This window comes from Gobio gobio, assembly GCF_949357685.1.
Source record: "Gobio gobio genome assembly, chromosome: 16".
Lineage (NCBI taxonomy): Eukaryota > Metazoa > Chordata > Actinopteri > Cypriniformes > Gobionidae > Gobio > Gobio gobio.
Window position 1 is genome coordinate 22,854,798 of NC_137109.1, and position 18,013 is coordinate 22,872,810.

Sequence of the window (18,013 nt, forward strand, 5' to 3'; positions counted from 1 at the left end):
GACATCACTAACAGGCTAAGTAGTATATAATGAATATATATAGGCTAATATAATGAATATATAGGCTAATATAGTGCATGTATTCAGTGAAAGAGTTAATCTCTCTAACGTTAGTGAGCTAACAGCTGTGGACACTGACTTCTGAGGTAAACGTGATTCTACACGACATTGTTTACCAGCTGTTTTATTCCGCGGTTGAATCACTGATGGAGTGATTACACAACATATGATACGTTTCAGTAAGTTGTAATGTATCCTCAACAAGATATTAATTTATATTTATTCTCTTCCTGATCGCGACGCGTTCACTCGCGCGGCGCGCGCTGCCGCTTGAAGTTGAACTGATACGCGTCTATCAGTCACGTAACATTAAAGAGCATTAAAATGCATTTATCGTTTGAATTTCGTGATAAAATGGACTGAATACTCAATATGTTCGTGTGGGAACTAGGATTGAAGTGTGTTCCGCGCTTTAAACAAGCCGACTGTTAACTGTTAAAGATTGCATTCATAACCGTTCGGTACACGCGTGCACCGAACCGAGAGCCTTGTACCGAAACGGTTCAATACGAATATGTGTACCGTTACACCCCTATACTGATTATTAAATAGCTACTTACTAAATAATAAAAAATGTACCTGAAATATTGATTAGAGCTGATTTTATATTAATAAAATGTGGAAAGAAAGAGCATGTAGAGTATGTCATGAAACTAGCTCAACTATTTAGGAAATCAGATAAGTGTCTATTATGCTGTTCTTGCAACACTTACAGTAGAAGTCTATGGAGTCGGGTTGTACGTAGACTTTAAGTATCAATGCATTTCTGTTAGTGCATTTTATTTTTTGCACTGTAAAACAAATTCAGCTGTGGTTGCCAGAAAATGTACTGTAAAAAAATATATGGTAGCAACATATTAGGTTTTAGAGTTTTAAGTTAGATTTACAGTTTTAAGTTAAATTTACAGTAAACAACCGTATTTCATTAACTGAAATAATGTTAAATTACCAGCCCATTTAAATACTAATATCTATTATGTACATTTGATAAATACTGACAACCACCAATCGATGATTCAAAGCTCATCACAAGCAGCTTTTAGGAGGACAATACTAATATATGGAAGTTTTCATGGTAACACACGACATTTTAAAAATGCAATAAACATTAATTTAACAACATTAAATGTAACATAAAACCCTAATTTACATAACTGATTAGAAAAAACTAAGAAGAAACAGTTATTTCAACGAAAATACATCAAATGTGAAGTGTCACGCAGGGAATTCTGGTAATGTCAATTGACGTTTTTCACTTTTTCACTTCCAAAAACTAAGTTTAATGGTATTTTACTGTAAAACTGCATTAAACGTAAGGTTGTTAATTGTGTTAATTTAATTACAGTTCTGATGTAATTGCATTAAATTCTTTATATATTTTATGTAGGCCTAATTAGTACAGTAATGTAATTAATGTTGAGGATGTAATTAGTAGCTAGTAACAGTTTTGGAGAGGCTAGCAATAGCGAGCTAGCTTTGAAAGCATGAGATCCCACCTTCCCTTCAGAGCGTCTCCAAAGCCATGCCTTCTCCAAAACACATGAACGCACACAGCAGAGCCTGCAAAGCATCACAAGATCCGGCATTAAATGACCTCATGTCTCAAAGCATGTAATATTACAATAATAATGAATGTAGACAACTTACAGAGCTCTTACTTCTACCACCTGACTGCTGCAGATTAATTTCCCGTTGATAGTGTTGACGTAAAAGTCGTGAACCTCTCCGAGTATAACCGGTTGCCTTGAAATTATGATCACGACATGGAAAGTGAAAGTAGCATAAGCTCGTTGTTTTGGTTCAGGAGGAACTGTATAAAAGGTGGCTGCTGTTTGTTTGCGGCGCTCTGTGACTGTTGTCTACAACTCCAGCCTTATAAAACGCACTGATGACGTGTGATGTATGGAAAATATGTTGAAAAGCAGGTAAGACATCGTATCATTGCATTCGGACCGAATTGGGCGAACATTTTTTGGTCATGAGACTTTGACAGAAGATATACACCGATCAGGCATAGCATTATGACCTAATATTGTGTTGGTCCCCCTTTTGCTGCCAAAACAGCCCTGACCCGTCGAGGCATGGGCTCCACTAGACCCCTGAAGGTGTGCTGTGGTATCCGGAGATCTGGGGAATTTGGAGGCAAAGTCAACAACTTGTTGTTGTGCTCCTCAAACCATTCCTGAACCATTTTTGCTTTGTGGCAGGGGCGCATTATCCTGCTGAAAGAGGCCACAGCAGAACCTAAACATGGTCTGCAACAATGCTTAGGAGGTGGTACGTGTCAAAGTAACACTGCCTCCGCCGGCTTGCCTTCTTCCCATAGTGCATCTTGGTGCCACGCACCCGACCATCCACGTGATGTAAAAGAAAACGTGATTCATCAGACCAGGCCACCTTCTTCCATTGCTCCGTGGTCCGGTTCTGATGCTCACGTGCCCACTGTTGGCGCTTTCGGCGGTGGACAGGGGTCAGCATGGGCACCCTGACTGGTCTGCGGCTATGCAGCCCCATACACAACAAACTGCGATGCACTGTGAACCAGTATTAACTTCTTGAGCAATTTGAGCTACAGTAGCTCGTCTGTTTGATTGGACCACATGGGCCAGCCTTCGCTCCCCACGTGCATCAATGAACCGTGGCCGCCCATGACTCTGTCGCCGGTTCACCACTGTTACTTCCTGACCTCCACTGACCACTTTTAATAGATACTGACCACTGCAGTCCAGGAACACCCCACAAGAGCTGCAGTTTTGGAGATGCTCTGACCCATGCATCTAGCCATCACAATTTGACCCTTTTCAAACTCATTTTTCCTGCTTCTAACACATCAACTTTGTGGACAAAATGTTCACTTGCTGCCTAATATATCCCACCCACTAACAGGTGCCGTAATGAAGATAGAATCAGTTTTATTCACGTCACAATAATGTTATGCCTGATCGGTGTATGTTTTAATATTTAGACCACATCTATTATTGATTGCTATCAGGATGTGAAGTTTCAAACAGTATAACTTTGCCTAATTACTGTTTTATAGTAACTTACCACTCTTTATGAGTGCTGAATGTTTATTCATGAGTTTTCAAAGAAAAGAAAAGAGCGATGAAAGGGACGACAAATATTTCAAATATCACTGATATCATTATTGTAATGAGTCATGGAGTTTTGAATGTCTGAAATTGCACTTCAGTGTATGTTGCTAATAACGCTTGTGAAGATGGGGCCTGTATTAATTATCATTACATCATCAAGGGGTTTCACTCAGCAAGGCTACAAATACTATTAATACACAAGCCCACCTCTTCCTGCTCTGAAATGCAATGTGAAAAAAAAGGCTTCTTAGTTTCTCAGATCTCTAATGTATAAATATCTGTGTGACCTTTATGCATACTAATGTAAACGGCGTCAATATGCCAGTGTCAAGTCTACACAGAAACCACTGACACCCACATGAATTGTCTGTTTGCTATAAAACTCCACAAGTCAAGAGTCATACACATAGCCAAAACTAGTTCACACATAAGCTGTCATTATTTACTCGCACTCTATTTTTTCTAAACACATTTGAATATTCAGGTCACTTTTTTTTCAATGTAATACTTCTAACCTAAATCTTCTGTTTTAATGTTGGATGAAACTCCCATGGTGCTTTATACAAACATTTTCTGTGATTTACAAAATGTGAATATCCAGGCCACTTTTTTCAATGTAATCCCGTTAACCTAAAATCTGCTGTTTTAATGTATTTTTTGATGAAACTCCCGAAATGAAGCTTATTAAAGGTAGGGTAATTTTCAGAGAGGCTAGCAATAGCGAGCCAGCTTTGAAAGCATGAGATCCCACCCTCCCTTCAGAGCGTCTCCAAAGCCACGCCTCCTCCTAAACACATGAACACACACAGCAGAGCCTGCAAACCATCCCGAGAAACGACATTAAACTACCTCATGTTTAAAATCACATAACATTGCAATAATAATGAACATGAACCACTTAAAGAGCACTGACCTGTACCACCTGACAGCTGCAGATTCATTTCGGTGTTGATGGTGTTGCCATAGAAACGCATGCATTTGAATCATAACGGCAGAGGTTTCCATCTCTTAAAATTACAGTAGTTATGGCATGAACGCAGCATAAGCTCTGTGTTTTGGTTTAGGAGGGATTGTAAAAGGCGGCTGCTGTTTCGGTTGCGGTGCTTGGTGACTGACGTCTGTCTAACTCTGTAAAGCCTCATGAAATGTGCCAATGACGTGTGATATATGCTGACAGGCAGGGAGGACATCGTATTGATTGGACAAACATTTTATGGTCCTAAGCCTTTTACATATAAATACATTTAGACCACTTAAAATAGTGGTCGGGATGTGACACTTTCAACCAGCATAACAAAAGATGTTTCTGGAACAAATCATACCCTGCCTTCAACTACGTCCCCTTCTCCAAAGCCCCGTTTCTACCTAAATTACAGACCTGCTGCTGTCTGCGTTTCCATAACGGTTTAAAGTACTGTGAAGATTAGTCCGGTGACGTAGGTAGGACTGCACGCGACTTTCCAGAGCCCACTGGTTTTCGTCCTCTGCAAATAAACATAATAAAGCCTGAACCTTCGTCGTATTTTTTAAACTCCATTGTTGATTTGAATAGCAAACAACTCTTACTGCACGCACGGCAACAGACTTTTAGGTTGAAATAAAATGCTGCGTAAACTCAACCCATGAAAGCATGTTCAGCGCCCAAGTCCCACCCCCTGAAAGTTCCTGAACTTTGAAAAAGTACTACCTTGCGAGCCGGGCCGTTTTGAGGGGGAAATCTTTACCTGGAACTTTTATTTAGACCCCGGTTCCTGCGGTCGAAACACACAGAGTACCACCCCAAAGTCCCTAGTTCCTGGGGAAAGTTCCCGCGGTGGAAACGTGGTGCAAGAGAGTCTTGCCCAGGTTCACATTTAAACACCTGTCTGTTCCCTGTCATACGGGGTAATGACTATTGGAGCTTTGTTTGCTTTCAAGACCATGTTCATTATATTCTTAAAAAATAATAATTATAAAATAATTTCCATTTGCAGAAGTATTAAAATAACAACACAATAATGACTTTTAACATGATGACATTAATATTGCATTCCCAGCCAGTTTTTCCTCTGTGGGCAGTGTCATTCTTAACGAAACCCCAGTGTTTTCCCCTTAACCAATTTAGAAACTTGACATACATGACGGTAGGTGTGAGCGTTCGTTTCCTGTTTTACGACGTATTTAAAGGGTTAGAGTGCAGAATGAGATCATTATCTCTAGAGAGCATCCCTGTGAACAAGAACATGAAACTGCTAATTCTTCTCGTCGCACTGCTTGTTCGAACTAACCCTAGTTTGAGCAAGCCTACCATACCTACCAAGCCTAATCTTCCAATGATCTTCCATTCTGTTTGTGTCAACCTTCATCGAATTCAACAACGATTGGGTGGACTTAAGCCGAGTGAACTTAAGCAGGATCTCACAGTAAGTCAATTATTTTTGCATTACGACAAGGGACTTCATTATTTTGCCATCATAGTTTAGCTAAAACTGGTTAAACACCAAGCGTGAAGAGAGAAGTATTTGTCTTTATTGCTTATAGATATGTTCTATAAGCATAACTGTATAGTAACATCAGTTGTACACATTCTCTGATATCAACTGACTTTGATAACTTCCATTTTCTAGGTATTCAATCAAACAGTCATATTCCAAACACCTCGGAATATAAAGAATGCAGTAAGTATTTTGACATTCCCTATGTATTACAGAACGTTGAAACAATAATCATTTGTTATCATAAAATAATACATTTGTAATTAAGGTTTTTTTTCCCACCCACAGTGTGAGTGTGAGGCACAATTTTTTAAACAACTGGAAGAAGCTCTAAAGTTAGTTGACATAGTACTTCCCTGTGACCAAATTGACAACATTTTTGACCTGCTAGAGAACGTGCCTAAGGTAAGACTTCTGTCTTAATTGTATCATCCATTTGGTTATTAATGTTGAAGATGAAGAGTGTAGGTCATTTAAAAGCCTGAAGACACCTCTTCATGACTTTTTGTAAAAAAAAGTTTCATTTTAACATCTCTGCTCGAGTTATGCGGCATGGAAAGAGCTGCTTCATCATTTCAAATAACGCAACGCATTAATCGTTTTCTTTTGATTTTTCCAGGATCCAACTGGCAACTGTAGCTTCACTACACACAGGATGAGAGATGCATCACTCACAAACTTCACTCGGGATAACATTCAATTCATCGAAAACTGGAATACAAAATGCAAGACAAAAAATTAACTAAACGGACGTCCTGCTATGGAGAATGACGAATCACGTGTTTATTTATTCGAAAACGTCACTTTGTATTTATTAATATATTTATTTATTGGGCTATTTATTATTTATGTCCAGTGCGTGTTGGTTGTCCTCTATCTTCGCACTTAACCGTAAAATGAAACGGATGCGAGCTATGAATTATGCTTTAAAAAATGATCTATACTTTATTCTGTAAAGTTTTGACTTGTATTGTAGCAATACAAACATCATGTTACATTACGGCCCACAGTTTTTTTATGCTGAATGTAATAAAAATAAAAAGAATATTTTGAAGATAAACTCTTTCTGTTGCTTCATTCCTTTTTTTTCTTGATTCTTGTGCAGTAAAAATGGCGTACCTGCTGAATGCCATACCTTTCAGTGCATTTACAGTCTTGCTCAAAAGTTTGTGAACCCCCTGCAGAATCTGTGAATAATTTTAACAAAATAAGAGGGATCATATAAAATACGTTATTTTTTTATTTAGTACTGTCCTGAATAAGATATTTTACATAAAAGATGTTTACGTATAGTCCACAAGACAAAAAAAATAGCTGAATTTATAAAAATGTAGTTCAATTTAGTTCAAAAGATTATGAACCCTTGATTCTTAATTACTGTGTGTCGTGATCTGGATGATCCACGGCTGTTTTGTTGTTTTGTGATGGTTGTTCTTGAGTCCTTTGTTTGTCCTGAGCAGTTAAACTGCCCAATGTTCTTCAGGTCCAGAAAAATCTTCAGTTTTTTTCCAGCATCTTTTTCATATTTGAACCCTTTCCAGCAGTGACTGTATGAGTTTGAGATCCATCTTTTCACACTGAGGACAATTCAAAGACAACTATTAAAAAAGATTCAACATTAATTGATGCTCCAGAAGGAAACACGACGCATTAAGGGTGAAAACTTTTGAACAGGATGAAGATTTGAAATATTTTTCTTAATTTTTTTTAAAACCTTTTTTATTTTATTTACTACTGCCCTTCGGAAGCAACAGACTATTCTTACATGTTTCCCGGAAGACAAATTAAGTACAATTTACCTTGAGCTTCAAATTCAAAAAGTTTCCACCCCCGGCTTAATGCATTAGGTTCAAAGATGCTGGAAAACTGAATTTTCGGGACCTGAAGGATTTTTCTGAAGAACATTGGGCAGTTTAACTGCTCAGGACAAACACTACTATATAAACTATATGTAAACATCTTTTATGTAAAATATCGTATTCAGGACAGTACTAAATAAAAAAATAACATGCATTTGAATGATACCTCTTATTTTCACAGATTGTGTGTAACCTGTATATGCTGATACAAAACTTCAAGTTGCATATAGCCTAATATGTATAGGCCATTCAACAAATCTGTATTGCTGCAGTAGTGCTGTGGTAAATTTCACTTCGCTCACTTGTAACTGACCCAGCTGTGTATTGTTTATCTTCTCTTGGGATGTGGTGCATCTTGAAGGAGGCTGTGTATACAATATTAAGTCTGATGGATGGAAACAGACAGTCCCGCAGCTGCTGGCGGTGTCCTGACGAGAGGGGACATCCCTAACAACACAAGGATGGAATATTCAGGAGACCAGTGACTAAGAACATCTAGCTTCCAGAGTGTGTTTCAAAACCATTGTGTCAGAAAGTGTGCTTCCTCAGTCTTGTGAAGACTTCAGGATCAATCAGTTCATGACTCTTTCCACCAAGGTACACTTCTGTGTCCCATTAGGTTTTTTGGTAGCACTTTACAAGGTCAAGGCTAAAGGTCGTTTGATGACATTAGTTAAGATGAATTGAATAATCCTTACATATTTACTTATAAATAATCCATCATATTGAATTGAACAATCCTTACATATTTATATTATGAATTAAGAATTTAAAATTTAAAATTAGTAAAAAATACTAGAGCTTAATAAAAGACATTTTGCATAAATCTTAGTGGACCAAGGGAATGGACCATTTCATTTAATGTGATGAGAGAGAGTGAGTGAGTGAGTGAGTGAGTGAGTGTGTGTGAGTGAGTGTGTGAGAGAGAGTGTGAGTGTTTAAATTTATGAATACGAATCACATAAACTAAATGGTCCATTCCCTTGTTCCATTATGATTTACATAAAACTTTACTTATTTAACTTAATTCATAATATGTAAGGATTATTCAATTAAATTTCATGGAATTTTACTGTACAATTAAAATTCCTAAAAAGCAGTTGTATTTTTATTAACTAATGCTAAAAAATAATAATAAATGCTATACCGAATGGGACCTTAATGTAAAGTGTTAACAGTTATTTGAATAAAAAATTAGTTGCACAAATCCTTTCTGAACTATTAGATACTATGTTAAAAAACTCTTTACTATTAGATACCATGTTTTAAAAAAAACTATTTAAGTTTTGAGTAAAAGTAATTAATTACATGTACTTGACTATAGGGTTAAAGTATAGCCTGGTCTTACCAGACTCTCGTACATTTCATTAGTACAGAGAGTCTGGCCACTCTCCATTAAGAAGCGTTAACTTCCTTGAAGGTACTCTGTTGAAGTTTAAAACTATTGGATCTGCCCAGAGCCACTCTGGATCTGCCATAACCAATTGCTAACGTTTGGTCGTGACGTATGTCATCTCAAACTAGAGCACGACATCAACGTCATCGTTCTCAGCCACTCCCTCTGTTTGGACTGATTGGACCAGTTAAAATTTTTTGAGAGATTTTTCACAAAACCTAAGCATACACCGCAGTCCCAGACGGAGTACTGAAGGAAAATGAAAATTGAGCGGAAGTACGTAGGAGGGCGAAGCCAGGCTAAAGGGTTAGTTCACCCAAAAATTTTAAATAGCCCATGATTTACTCACCCTCAAGTCATAGGTGTATATGACCTTCTTTCAGAAGAATAAAATCGGAGTTATATTAAAAAAGTCCTGGCTAATCCAAGCTTTATTCCTGGGTTACTCTTTTAGCACAAGCCGACGTAGGTACCGCTTACCGCCGGAAGCTAGTTTTAAATATGGATATTTTTTTACGCGAATGCGCCACTTCGCTTCAGACTGCCTTTATTGTAAATTTTTGGGAGAACTAACCCTTTAGGTTAGGATTAGGGTTTTGTTGAGGGTTGCATAAAATTATGCATAATTTACTGTTATTACTATGGTAAGTACACGTAACAAGGACACTGTAAAATAAAGTGTTACCATCTAACAAAAAAAAACGAAACACCGAAAAGTAGCTGTAAACATCAAATGTGAGTATCCCTTCTTACAATAATGATTGGTAACACTTTATTAGTGTCATTGTTGTTAATATAGTAATAACTATAGAGCATGCATAATAACATGCAACTAACCTTACACCAAACCCTAATCTAACCCTATACACTGAAACTAATGGCAACAAATGAAACCTTATTGTAAAGTGTTAACACTTTTTTACTATGTAGTTTATGTGGATATTTTGAGGTTGACGATTAACATTTTTTGAAGGCTCCTTCCATAGATTTTCATCATATGTGCTATACAAAATGTAGGTGTCTAGACCTTATCTGTGGAAAGCGCATTTACTGATTCATCACATGATGTAGACTTCTCCATACATGCACCTTATCTGAACCCTGTCCACAACCACAAAGGGAGTCATCAGCTGCACTACAATTACTTTATTTATAAACTCCATCTAGTTAGAACTGGACAGAGACAGTATACACTCACACAAAACACTACCACACACTCGTATTTTGTGGGTGTTATTACAACACTGAGAAGCACTCTATAGAAAATCCATCCATTTCACAACCAAGGTGGTCACTTGTTTTGGGTTTTGGTGACATCCAGTCACAGTTGTGATTTCACGTCTATCTTGCACCACAGAACAGATATTTTATTTCTATGGTATGTAGATGAGCAACTGCGTATTTTATTTCTGTTGGGCTGATAGTTTGGCATGAAGGAAGGGGATGAGTAGGGTGATGTCCAACTTTCTGTTGCATCGGTTTGCATGTATTTATTGAAGGTCCTCATATGCTTTATCAAATTATATCCCAAGGCATGAAATCATCAGTCTTTCAGTTGATGATAATGATGAGTGATTGCAAGTGAGTCATGAACGAGCCTCTATGTGGCTACATATAACTATACTTAGATTTGTTTTCAGACTAACCGGGAGACAATGATGACTGAAATAATTCACACCGGTCACACAATGATTTTGAAAGAAACTGCAAGAGCAGCTGGAGGTTGTGTAAGCTCTCAACCGAGGCTTCGGCGAACACCAGACAGATCGTCTCCTTTGAGGCTGTGATTTATGGGCTGCTGGTGGTCAAATCTAAACTCACAGATCACTGTCTTTGATGATTTTTCAAGTGTCCACATTCATCACTCCAACCTGAGAAACCATGTAGCCATGTCTGCATTGATCTAGAGCTGATCTTGAAACAGGCTGACCTTAATCAGGAAAGAGCCAAAGAAGGAAATGATCAGAAAAAGTGTCCGCATGCCTTGTATGGTCAGCGAACTCCTTTAGATGTGAGGCTTTACCAATCTAAAGTCTAATAGTTTAAAAGTCTAAAGTCTAAATTTAAAGTCTAATAATCAGTATTCAGAAAGCAGAAACTCTAGATTTTAAACTTTGGTTCTTAGGAAATGGAACAGGTTTCAGTGACCGACCTGATTATAGGCAATATAACAATTAATATGTGTGACCCTGGGCCAAAAAAACAGTCATAAGTCACATGGGTATATTTATGACAATAGCCAACAATACATTGTATAGGTCAAACTTATCCATTTTTCTTTTATGCAAAAAATCATTAGGATATTATGTAAAGATCATGTTCCATGAAGATATTTTGTAAATTTCCTACCGTAAATATATATAAAAAATTATTATTAGTAGTAATATGCGTTGCCAAGGACTTCATGTGGGCAACTTTAAAGGCGATTTTCTCAATATTTATATTTTTTTGCACCCTCAGATTCCAGATTTTCAAATAGTTGTATCTCAGCCAAATATTGTACTATCCTAACAAACCATACATCGATTGAAGGCTTTATTCAGCTTTCAGATGATGATTACATCTCAATTTCAAAAAATGTACCCTTGTGATTGGTTTTGTGGTCCAGGTTCACATTTAAGCATTCAATGATGGGACACATCACGAGACTATCAGTCAATTTGATATATATGGATCAATAACTAAAATTGTGCATTTATGCTTATAAATATTGCAAAACCTTATCAAATTGATTACATCACTGTGATGGCATCAAAAAAGCATAGTAACTTTTTAAGGAAAATCATATTTATTGGTAGAGAGAATGTATGATTTTTCCAAGGAATTGCAGCAGGCAAAAGATGCTCGTTCCATGCCTTTTAAAACACCGCAATATTAACCAAGTTGTTGCATAGAAAACTCTGAGGAAAGAGACCACTTTATAGATCTAATGCAGGTCTTTTCTGTTGTTAATTATGTAATAAAAAGGTTCCATGCTGTGGACGATGATGAAAGATGATGACAGCGATGAGGTCAGTCTAATATCTCGCTTTGCTGCATCACACCCACCAAGATGTCATCATCATCATCATCATCACAAAAGTTTCTATCACACAATTCCACTAAACTGCAGGTTTGAGCAAACTTCAAGAGCAGCCCTACATCCAGATTTATAGCGGAAATGACAGAGACAGAAGATAAAAAAAGACTTACTATTTATCCACCATTCATTACTTCTCATACCCTCCTCTTGCCAGTGTGTTTATACACAACCTTTAGAACATATTGGTCCTGAGTGATCATTTTACTGTTATAAAATGTATATAACAATTTTGTGTGGAGATTTAATGTCAAGTACAAGACATTTGGACTGTATTTCAGACAACAGTGTCCATATTGCATTGCATATTTAAAAATAATAATAATACAAAGCAATAATAAATACAACTAACAATAACAGTGTGTAAACTGTTCTAGGAAATAATCCATATTAAATGCATGCTGTTCTTCAGTATAACTGCTTATTCATATGATGGTACTTTACTGTAACAAATGACTAATTAGGGGATTAAACATGCAGTATTTATCATTCTATTAATATTTTATCTGATAAACCCATTAGTTCAACAGTTTACAAGCAGTAAATGTGCTGTGCTATCTTTTAATCTTGCAAAACTGGCAAAAAAATTTGGTTACACTTTATTTATTGTTTTTTTGATATAGAAGACAAACATTCAGCCATTATAGAAGTAAGCAAAAATCAAAATAACATTGAAAAATCAATATAAACTAAAATAATAATAATACAAAAAATATATAGATATAATAAAATAATATATACAGTATATGAAACTAAATATATCTGGTCAGTCACACTGAAGTTTAAATGACAGATACAGAACACAAATATTTGAGACATATTGCTTCAGAATATACGCAAGACTATACATGTACTACAGATTATGTAAAATAAATCTTGACATTCAAACCAGTAGAACAGTGCTGAAAGAAGTCTACGACAGTAAGGCTACACTGTATTTTAAGGTGTCATTGTCACAGTGTAATTATATATTTAAGTACTGAGTAATATCAATTAACAACATGTACTTACAATAGGGTTTAGGGTTAGTTGCCTGTAACTATGCATACTAAACTGTTATTACTATGGTAAGTGTTACATTTTTAATAATGAAGCATTTGTTTGTAAAGTAGCCTACTGAGGATAACAAACATCACTGGATGTCACAAACACGAGCCTATAGAATAGTCCAATAGTCCGAAACACATTTGCTTGACTCCCCATTAGGTGTCCTCATAGACTTGATTTAGGTTATAGGATCTGACAATCCAAACATGTCAGTTTTGCTCCTTAATTCAGGTAGGAATTTTCCTTATTGTCGGTTTGGTGAACATAGCAGTGAAAAGCTGCAGCACTCAAGTTAAATGAATTAGCAATTAATTCACACAGAAGCCTACTGAAGTGGAAAACTATAACAACAATAAAGAAACTTGGTCATGTAATTAATAGCCTGACCATAAAATAAAGATTTAATTAAGATAAACGCATCATGAATCGTTCAAGTTCGTAAAGGGGTCGTAATATTAAGAGCGCGCCGCGCACGTGCACTGAGCTTTCCACTGTCACTCGCATCTTTTCCTTTCTTTCAGCGTCGACTCTAAAACTGGACGACCTGCTGTTAGAGTAATTTCTCAAGCTCCTCGGGCTCGGACACGACACATCTCGGTGTTAAATGTATTTGTCATGTCACTCGGCGTGGGTCTCACCAATCTCGCCACGCGCGCGCAGCATGCGAACGACGCGCGCATTCGTCGCGTGGAGCTCGTGCCGCTCGGGCATCCTGATGGAATAACACCTGATCTTCGACAGGATGAAGGTGCGCTACAGTCATCCATCGAGGACGTACACAAAACAAGTTTTCTCTCTAGTTTATTTAAATGAATCGTTCCTCGTGGACAAGATGGTTCAAAGAGCAATTTGTGCAACATTTCTCGGATGAATGCAGCTTTAAGCACAAATAAGCTCTTCGGTATTATCTAACAGGTGAGGATAAGTTTTTTCCCCTAAATTTTTATAGATAACATGGTAGCTGCTTTGTGTATTTATTCTCTTAATATTAGTTTTGTCCTTTTTTGACTAACAGAACGGCATGTTATTGCTCACTGGAATCTAAAACGTCCTCTTATGGCATAAGGACTCCTACATGATCACCCCCAGTATATAAGAGAACGCTAAAAACGGTGTGCTGAGAAATGTGAACTTATCTGAACAGTTTAGATGGATGCAGGATGATATGCAGGATACTATGATGTTTCTTTGATCAACCGGCATGACAGTAAAACTGGACTTTATTGGCACTTTCCAAACTGGAATGCAGGGAGAAAAAAATGCGCAATGGAGCATGAACTGGAATTGTTAACTTTGGTATGAAAATACCACATTACCTGTGACAGGTCTGACGGACTCCAAGATGAAGTGTTCAAACACTTCACGTTTAGTTCTCATGATGCAGTGATCTTTAATGCACAGCATAATGGCAGTGATGGATTTGAACTTGACAACAGTAATCGACAGCGGCTTCATGGAAAGTGACCAGTCCAGGCGGGTTCTGACCGGTTGCTTTCTTTCCGTTCTAATCCTCTCCACCCTATTCGGGAACACACTGGTTTGTGCAGCTGTCACAAAATTCCGCCACCTGCGCTCTAAAGTCACAAACTTTTTTGTCATCTCACTGGCAGTGTCAGACCTGCTGGTGGCCATTCTGGTCATGCCCTGGAAGGCTGTGACAGAGGTTGCCGGCTTCTGGCCTTTTGGTGATTTCTGTGACATTTGGGTCGCTTTCGATATCATGTGCTCCACGGCTTCCATCCTGAACCTCTGCGTTATCAGCGTGGATCGTTACTGGGCCATTTCCAGCCCGTTCCGCTACGAGAGGAAGATGACTCCCAGGGTGGCCTTTGTGATGATCAGCATGGCTTGGACCCTGTCTGTGCTCATCTCCTTCATCCCAGTGCAGCTCAAATGGCACAAGGCTCAGCCAGTGAGCTTCCCCGAGGTCAACGCTTCTCACAGGGCTCTGCTGACGGACAACTGTGACTCCAGCCTCAACCGAACGTATGCCATTTCCTCCTCGCTCATCAGCTTCTACATTCCAGTCGCCATCATGATTGTAACGTACACTCAGATTTACCGAATCGCCCAGAAGCAGATCCGACGGATCTCGGCTCTGGAAAGAGCTGCGGAGAACGCCAAGATCCGCCATGACAGCATGGGCAGCAGCTCCAACATGGAGTCTGAAAGCTCCTTCAAACTGTCCTTTAAAAGGGAGACGAAAGTCTTAAAAACCTTGTCCGTCATAATGGGGGTTTTTGTGTGCTGCTGGCTGCCATTCTTCGTCCTAAACTGCATGGTGCCATTTTGTAAGAGCACTTCGGATGGTCTCCCCTGCATCAGTCCAACAACATTTGATGTTTTTGTCTGGTTCGGATGGGCCAATTCTTCTCTCAACCCCATCATATACGCCTTCAATGCAGACTTTCGCCGAGCTTTTGCCATCCTTTTGGGGTGCCAGAGACTCTGTCCAGGAACCAATAGCATGGAGACACCGAGCCTGAACAAGAACTGAGAAGCAATGCTCAATGCGGGAGCCCATGTCACACCAGTCCTTTGCCAAGGAAGGCTGTTGGAAAAAGGGGGAAATGGATTTGGGATTAAGACTCTGGGAAGAGAGCCCTCCTGCTGTGCTGGAGAGCAGGGGAAGCAGTTGCGACGTCCCTTAAGCAAGGCTAATCTCTATAAAAAAGCTATGACGCAAGGGTGGTCCCTATATTCCCAATGTCTTCTTCGGACAATACTACACTCGACAGATTATTGAATCCACAAGTGACTTGCAGAAATTAGAGATGAAATGTTTTATTAAAGAAATATAGATGTTTCTTTGAATGTTTTTCAGAGGTTCGTTTTAAAGAAACTGTACAATAGTAATGTTTGTGAAGCTAGTGCTGGGCAAAACTGCAATACACTGGAACACGTGTTGTGTATTTACTGCAAAATGAGTGGAGAATATGGACTCAATGTATCATTCCATTAATATCTGAATTATCGCTGAATAAATGACCATTTCAGGCATTTCCAATAAAATTCAGTGTAATCTGAATCTAATACATTGCTGCTTGATAAATATCTATCTCATCCTCTCCACTCTCATTACATTTCCTTTACATCTTGCCTTATTCATGAGACTTCACTTTTTTTTTCCAAAACAAGAGGGCAGATGGTCAATCATGAGATGGCCAACCCATCATTGCTATAATGAACATGTATATTGTTCTGTGGTACTTGTTCTCTTCAAAGCCTCTGATTCATTATTAAACTGTGAAAGCTAAACACTACGACTAGCAGAACAGATGGCCATAAAATAAAAATGCAGATGTGGCAGCGTGCTCAGTTACGGTCATCAAGTAATAGATACGTTATTGTCGAGATTGTAATTATGTTCTGAAAGCGTATGGGGCCTTCGGCCCTGGTACAAAATAACACTGGATTGTTACTGTGTCTGTGATGCAATGTGCCATGTGATAATGTAGAAAATGAAACGTCGAGAACCTCAGAGCGTTTGCGGCAAACTGAATGTAATTTAATGTGATGAGTCTATCTGCTCAATTTTATGGTATTTTAAACTTGGTATTTCACAGTACTAGATTTATTGTTGTGGTGTTTAGAGAAAGACACTGATGCAATCCTTTAGCATTATTAATGTTGAAGTAGAGTTCAATTATACTTCTTGGCAACCGATGAGAAAGCAACCATTAGGTGTTAAAGTTCATTTCACTGGCTTTTGGTAAATAAAATGTAAAGTGTTCATTCTTTCTTTGCGAGCATTGTGTTGTTAACCTGTGCAAAGCGATCAACTTCACGTCATAATTCCTCAGTTTATTTTTCACTTGAATGGGAGGCAATAACAGACAGCAGGAACCGTGGCTCTCAACCTCTTAAACTTCCACTGGTTACCGTCAAGCCCTTTTTGACACTGTGCAAAGCTGGCATAAATAGAGATAATAAGCTCAGGCCCGACTCAGAGGAACTGGGGAGTCAAATTGTTTTTGTTTGCCAGGCTCCGTGAACGTGTAAGAGTCAAGCTTTCACAGCAGGGCTCTCAAAGCTGACATTCCCACTCAGCCTCAAATACAGCACTCTCATATCGGACACAATAGGAAGCATATTGGATGAGTTATTAAACAGTAGGCGCTGTGCTTAAGATCCAGAAACAGCAGTGCATGAGTCATCACTGTCATTTGTTGCTATACGCTACGTTGTTTGGTCTAAGTCAGCCGACAGGAAACAGCGGGGCCACTGTGTAATTAGTGTAATGAAGAGCATTAGTATTGTATAGCATACTTGTGCATACTTAATGGACAGGTACCATAGGAGTGTATATTCAATTTACCAGCCCCTAGAAATAAAGTCACACACTGATGTAAATCTATTAAAGCGATTTGTTTCTCCTGTACAACTATAAAATGCGGTAAACTGAAACCTTAAAGAACTATTTACTTAACTAAACCCTCAATTAAACAAACTCAATTCATTTAAAATAAATGTTACCACTTGATGCACATTAATTCATGTTGACACATAATAATAAAGAGTATACTAATGCTTTTGACTTGAATAAAATCAGTTCATTGAGGTCACATGTGCTTCATGTGGAAACATCTAAAGTGATTTTATTCAAGTCAAAATATAATTAATTAATTGAATAATTAACATTACCAAACCACATTAGGTTTCACCGGTCCGAAATAAACGCAATGTTTAGATCAGGTAGAAACAGATGGCACTGTATGAAACAAATGATCAAAGCGGTGAATGAAAATAACACTTTTCTCTTGACTTTAGGTTTGACTTTTAATCCGCTGGAGACAAGGTTGTTTTTAGTGGATGCATGAAGTCAATTCTCCTCGAGTTCAGTTCTTACAGGTACCGTAGCAGTGTAACCACAGGTAGTTCATCACATTAACTATGAACAACTGTGATCCACTAACTGTTCACAACCAGAAAGTGTCAGAACATCTTTTTGAATTACTTTTGAACACATGTATCTAACATATATATATTGTTTCAAACCTAAT

General features: G+C 38.1%; 1 protein-coding gene across 2 annotated transcripts; it reads left to right on the top strand.

Annotated features, from left to right (window-relative positions):
• The first annotated feature begins 13,506 nt into the window (after nt 1-13,506).
• drd1a (dopamine receptor D1a) lies at nt 13,507-16,743 on the top strand. 2 transcript variants are annotated; one of them, XM_079838649.1, is made up of 2 exons: nt 13,507-13,925; nt 14,003-16,743. In XM_079838649.1, exon 2 carries the CDS (start codon nt 14,404-14,406, stop codon nt 15,505-15,507), a length of 1,104 nt encoding a protein of 367 aa, XP_079694775.1. In that variant the 5' UTR covers nt 13,507-13,925; nt 14,003-14,403; the 3' UTR covers nt 15,508-16,743. The 2 variants fall into 2 exon arrangements, with proteins under 2 accessions (XP_079694775.1, XP_079694774.1); XM_079838648.1 differs by having other exon boundaries at nt 14,026-16,743.
• The last annotated feature ends 1,270 nt before the right edge of the window (nt 16,744-18,013 follow it).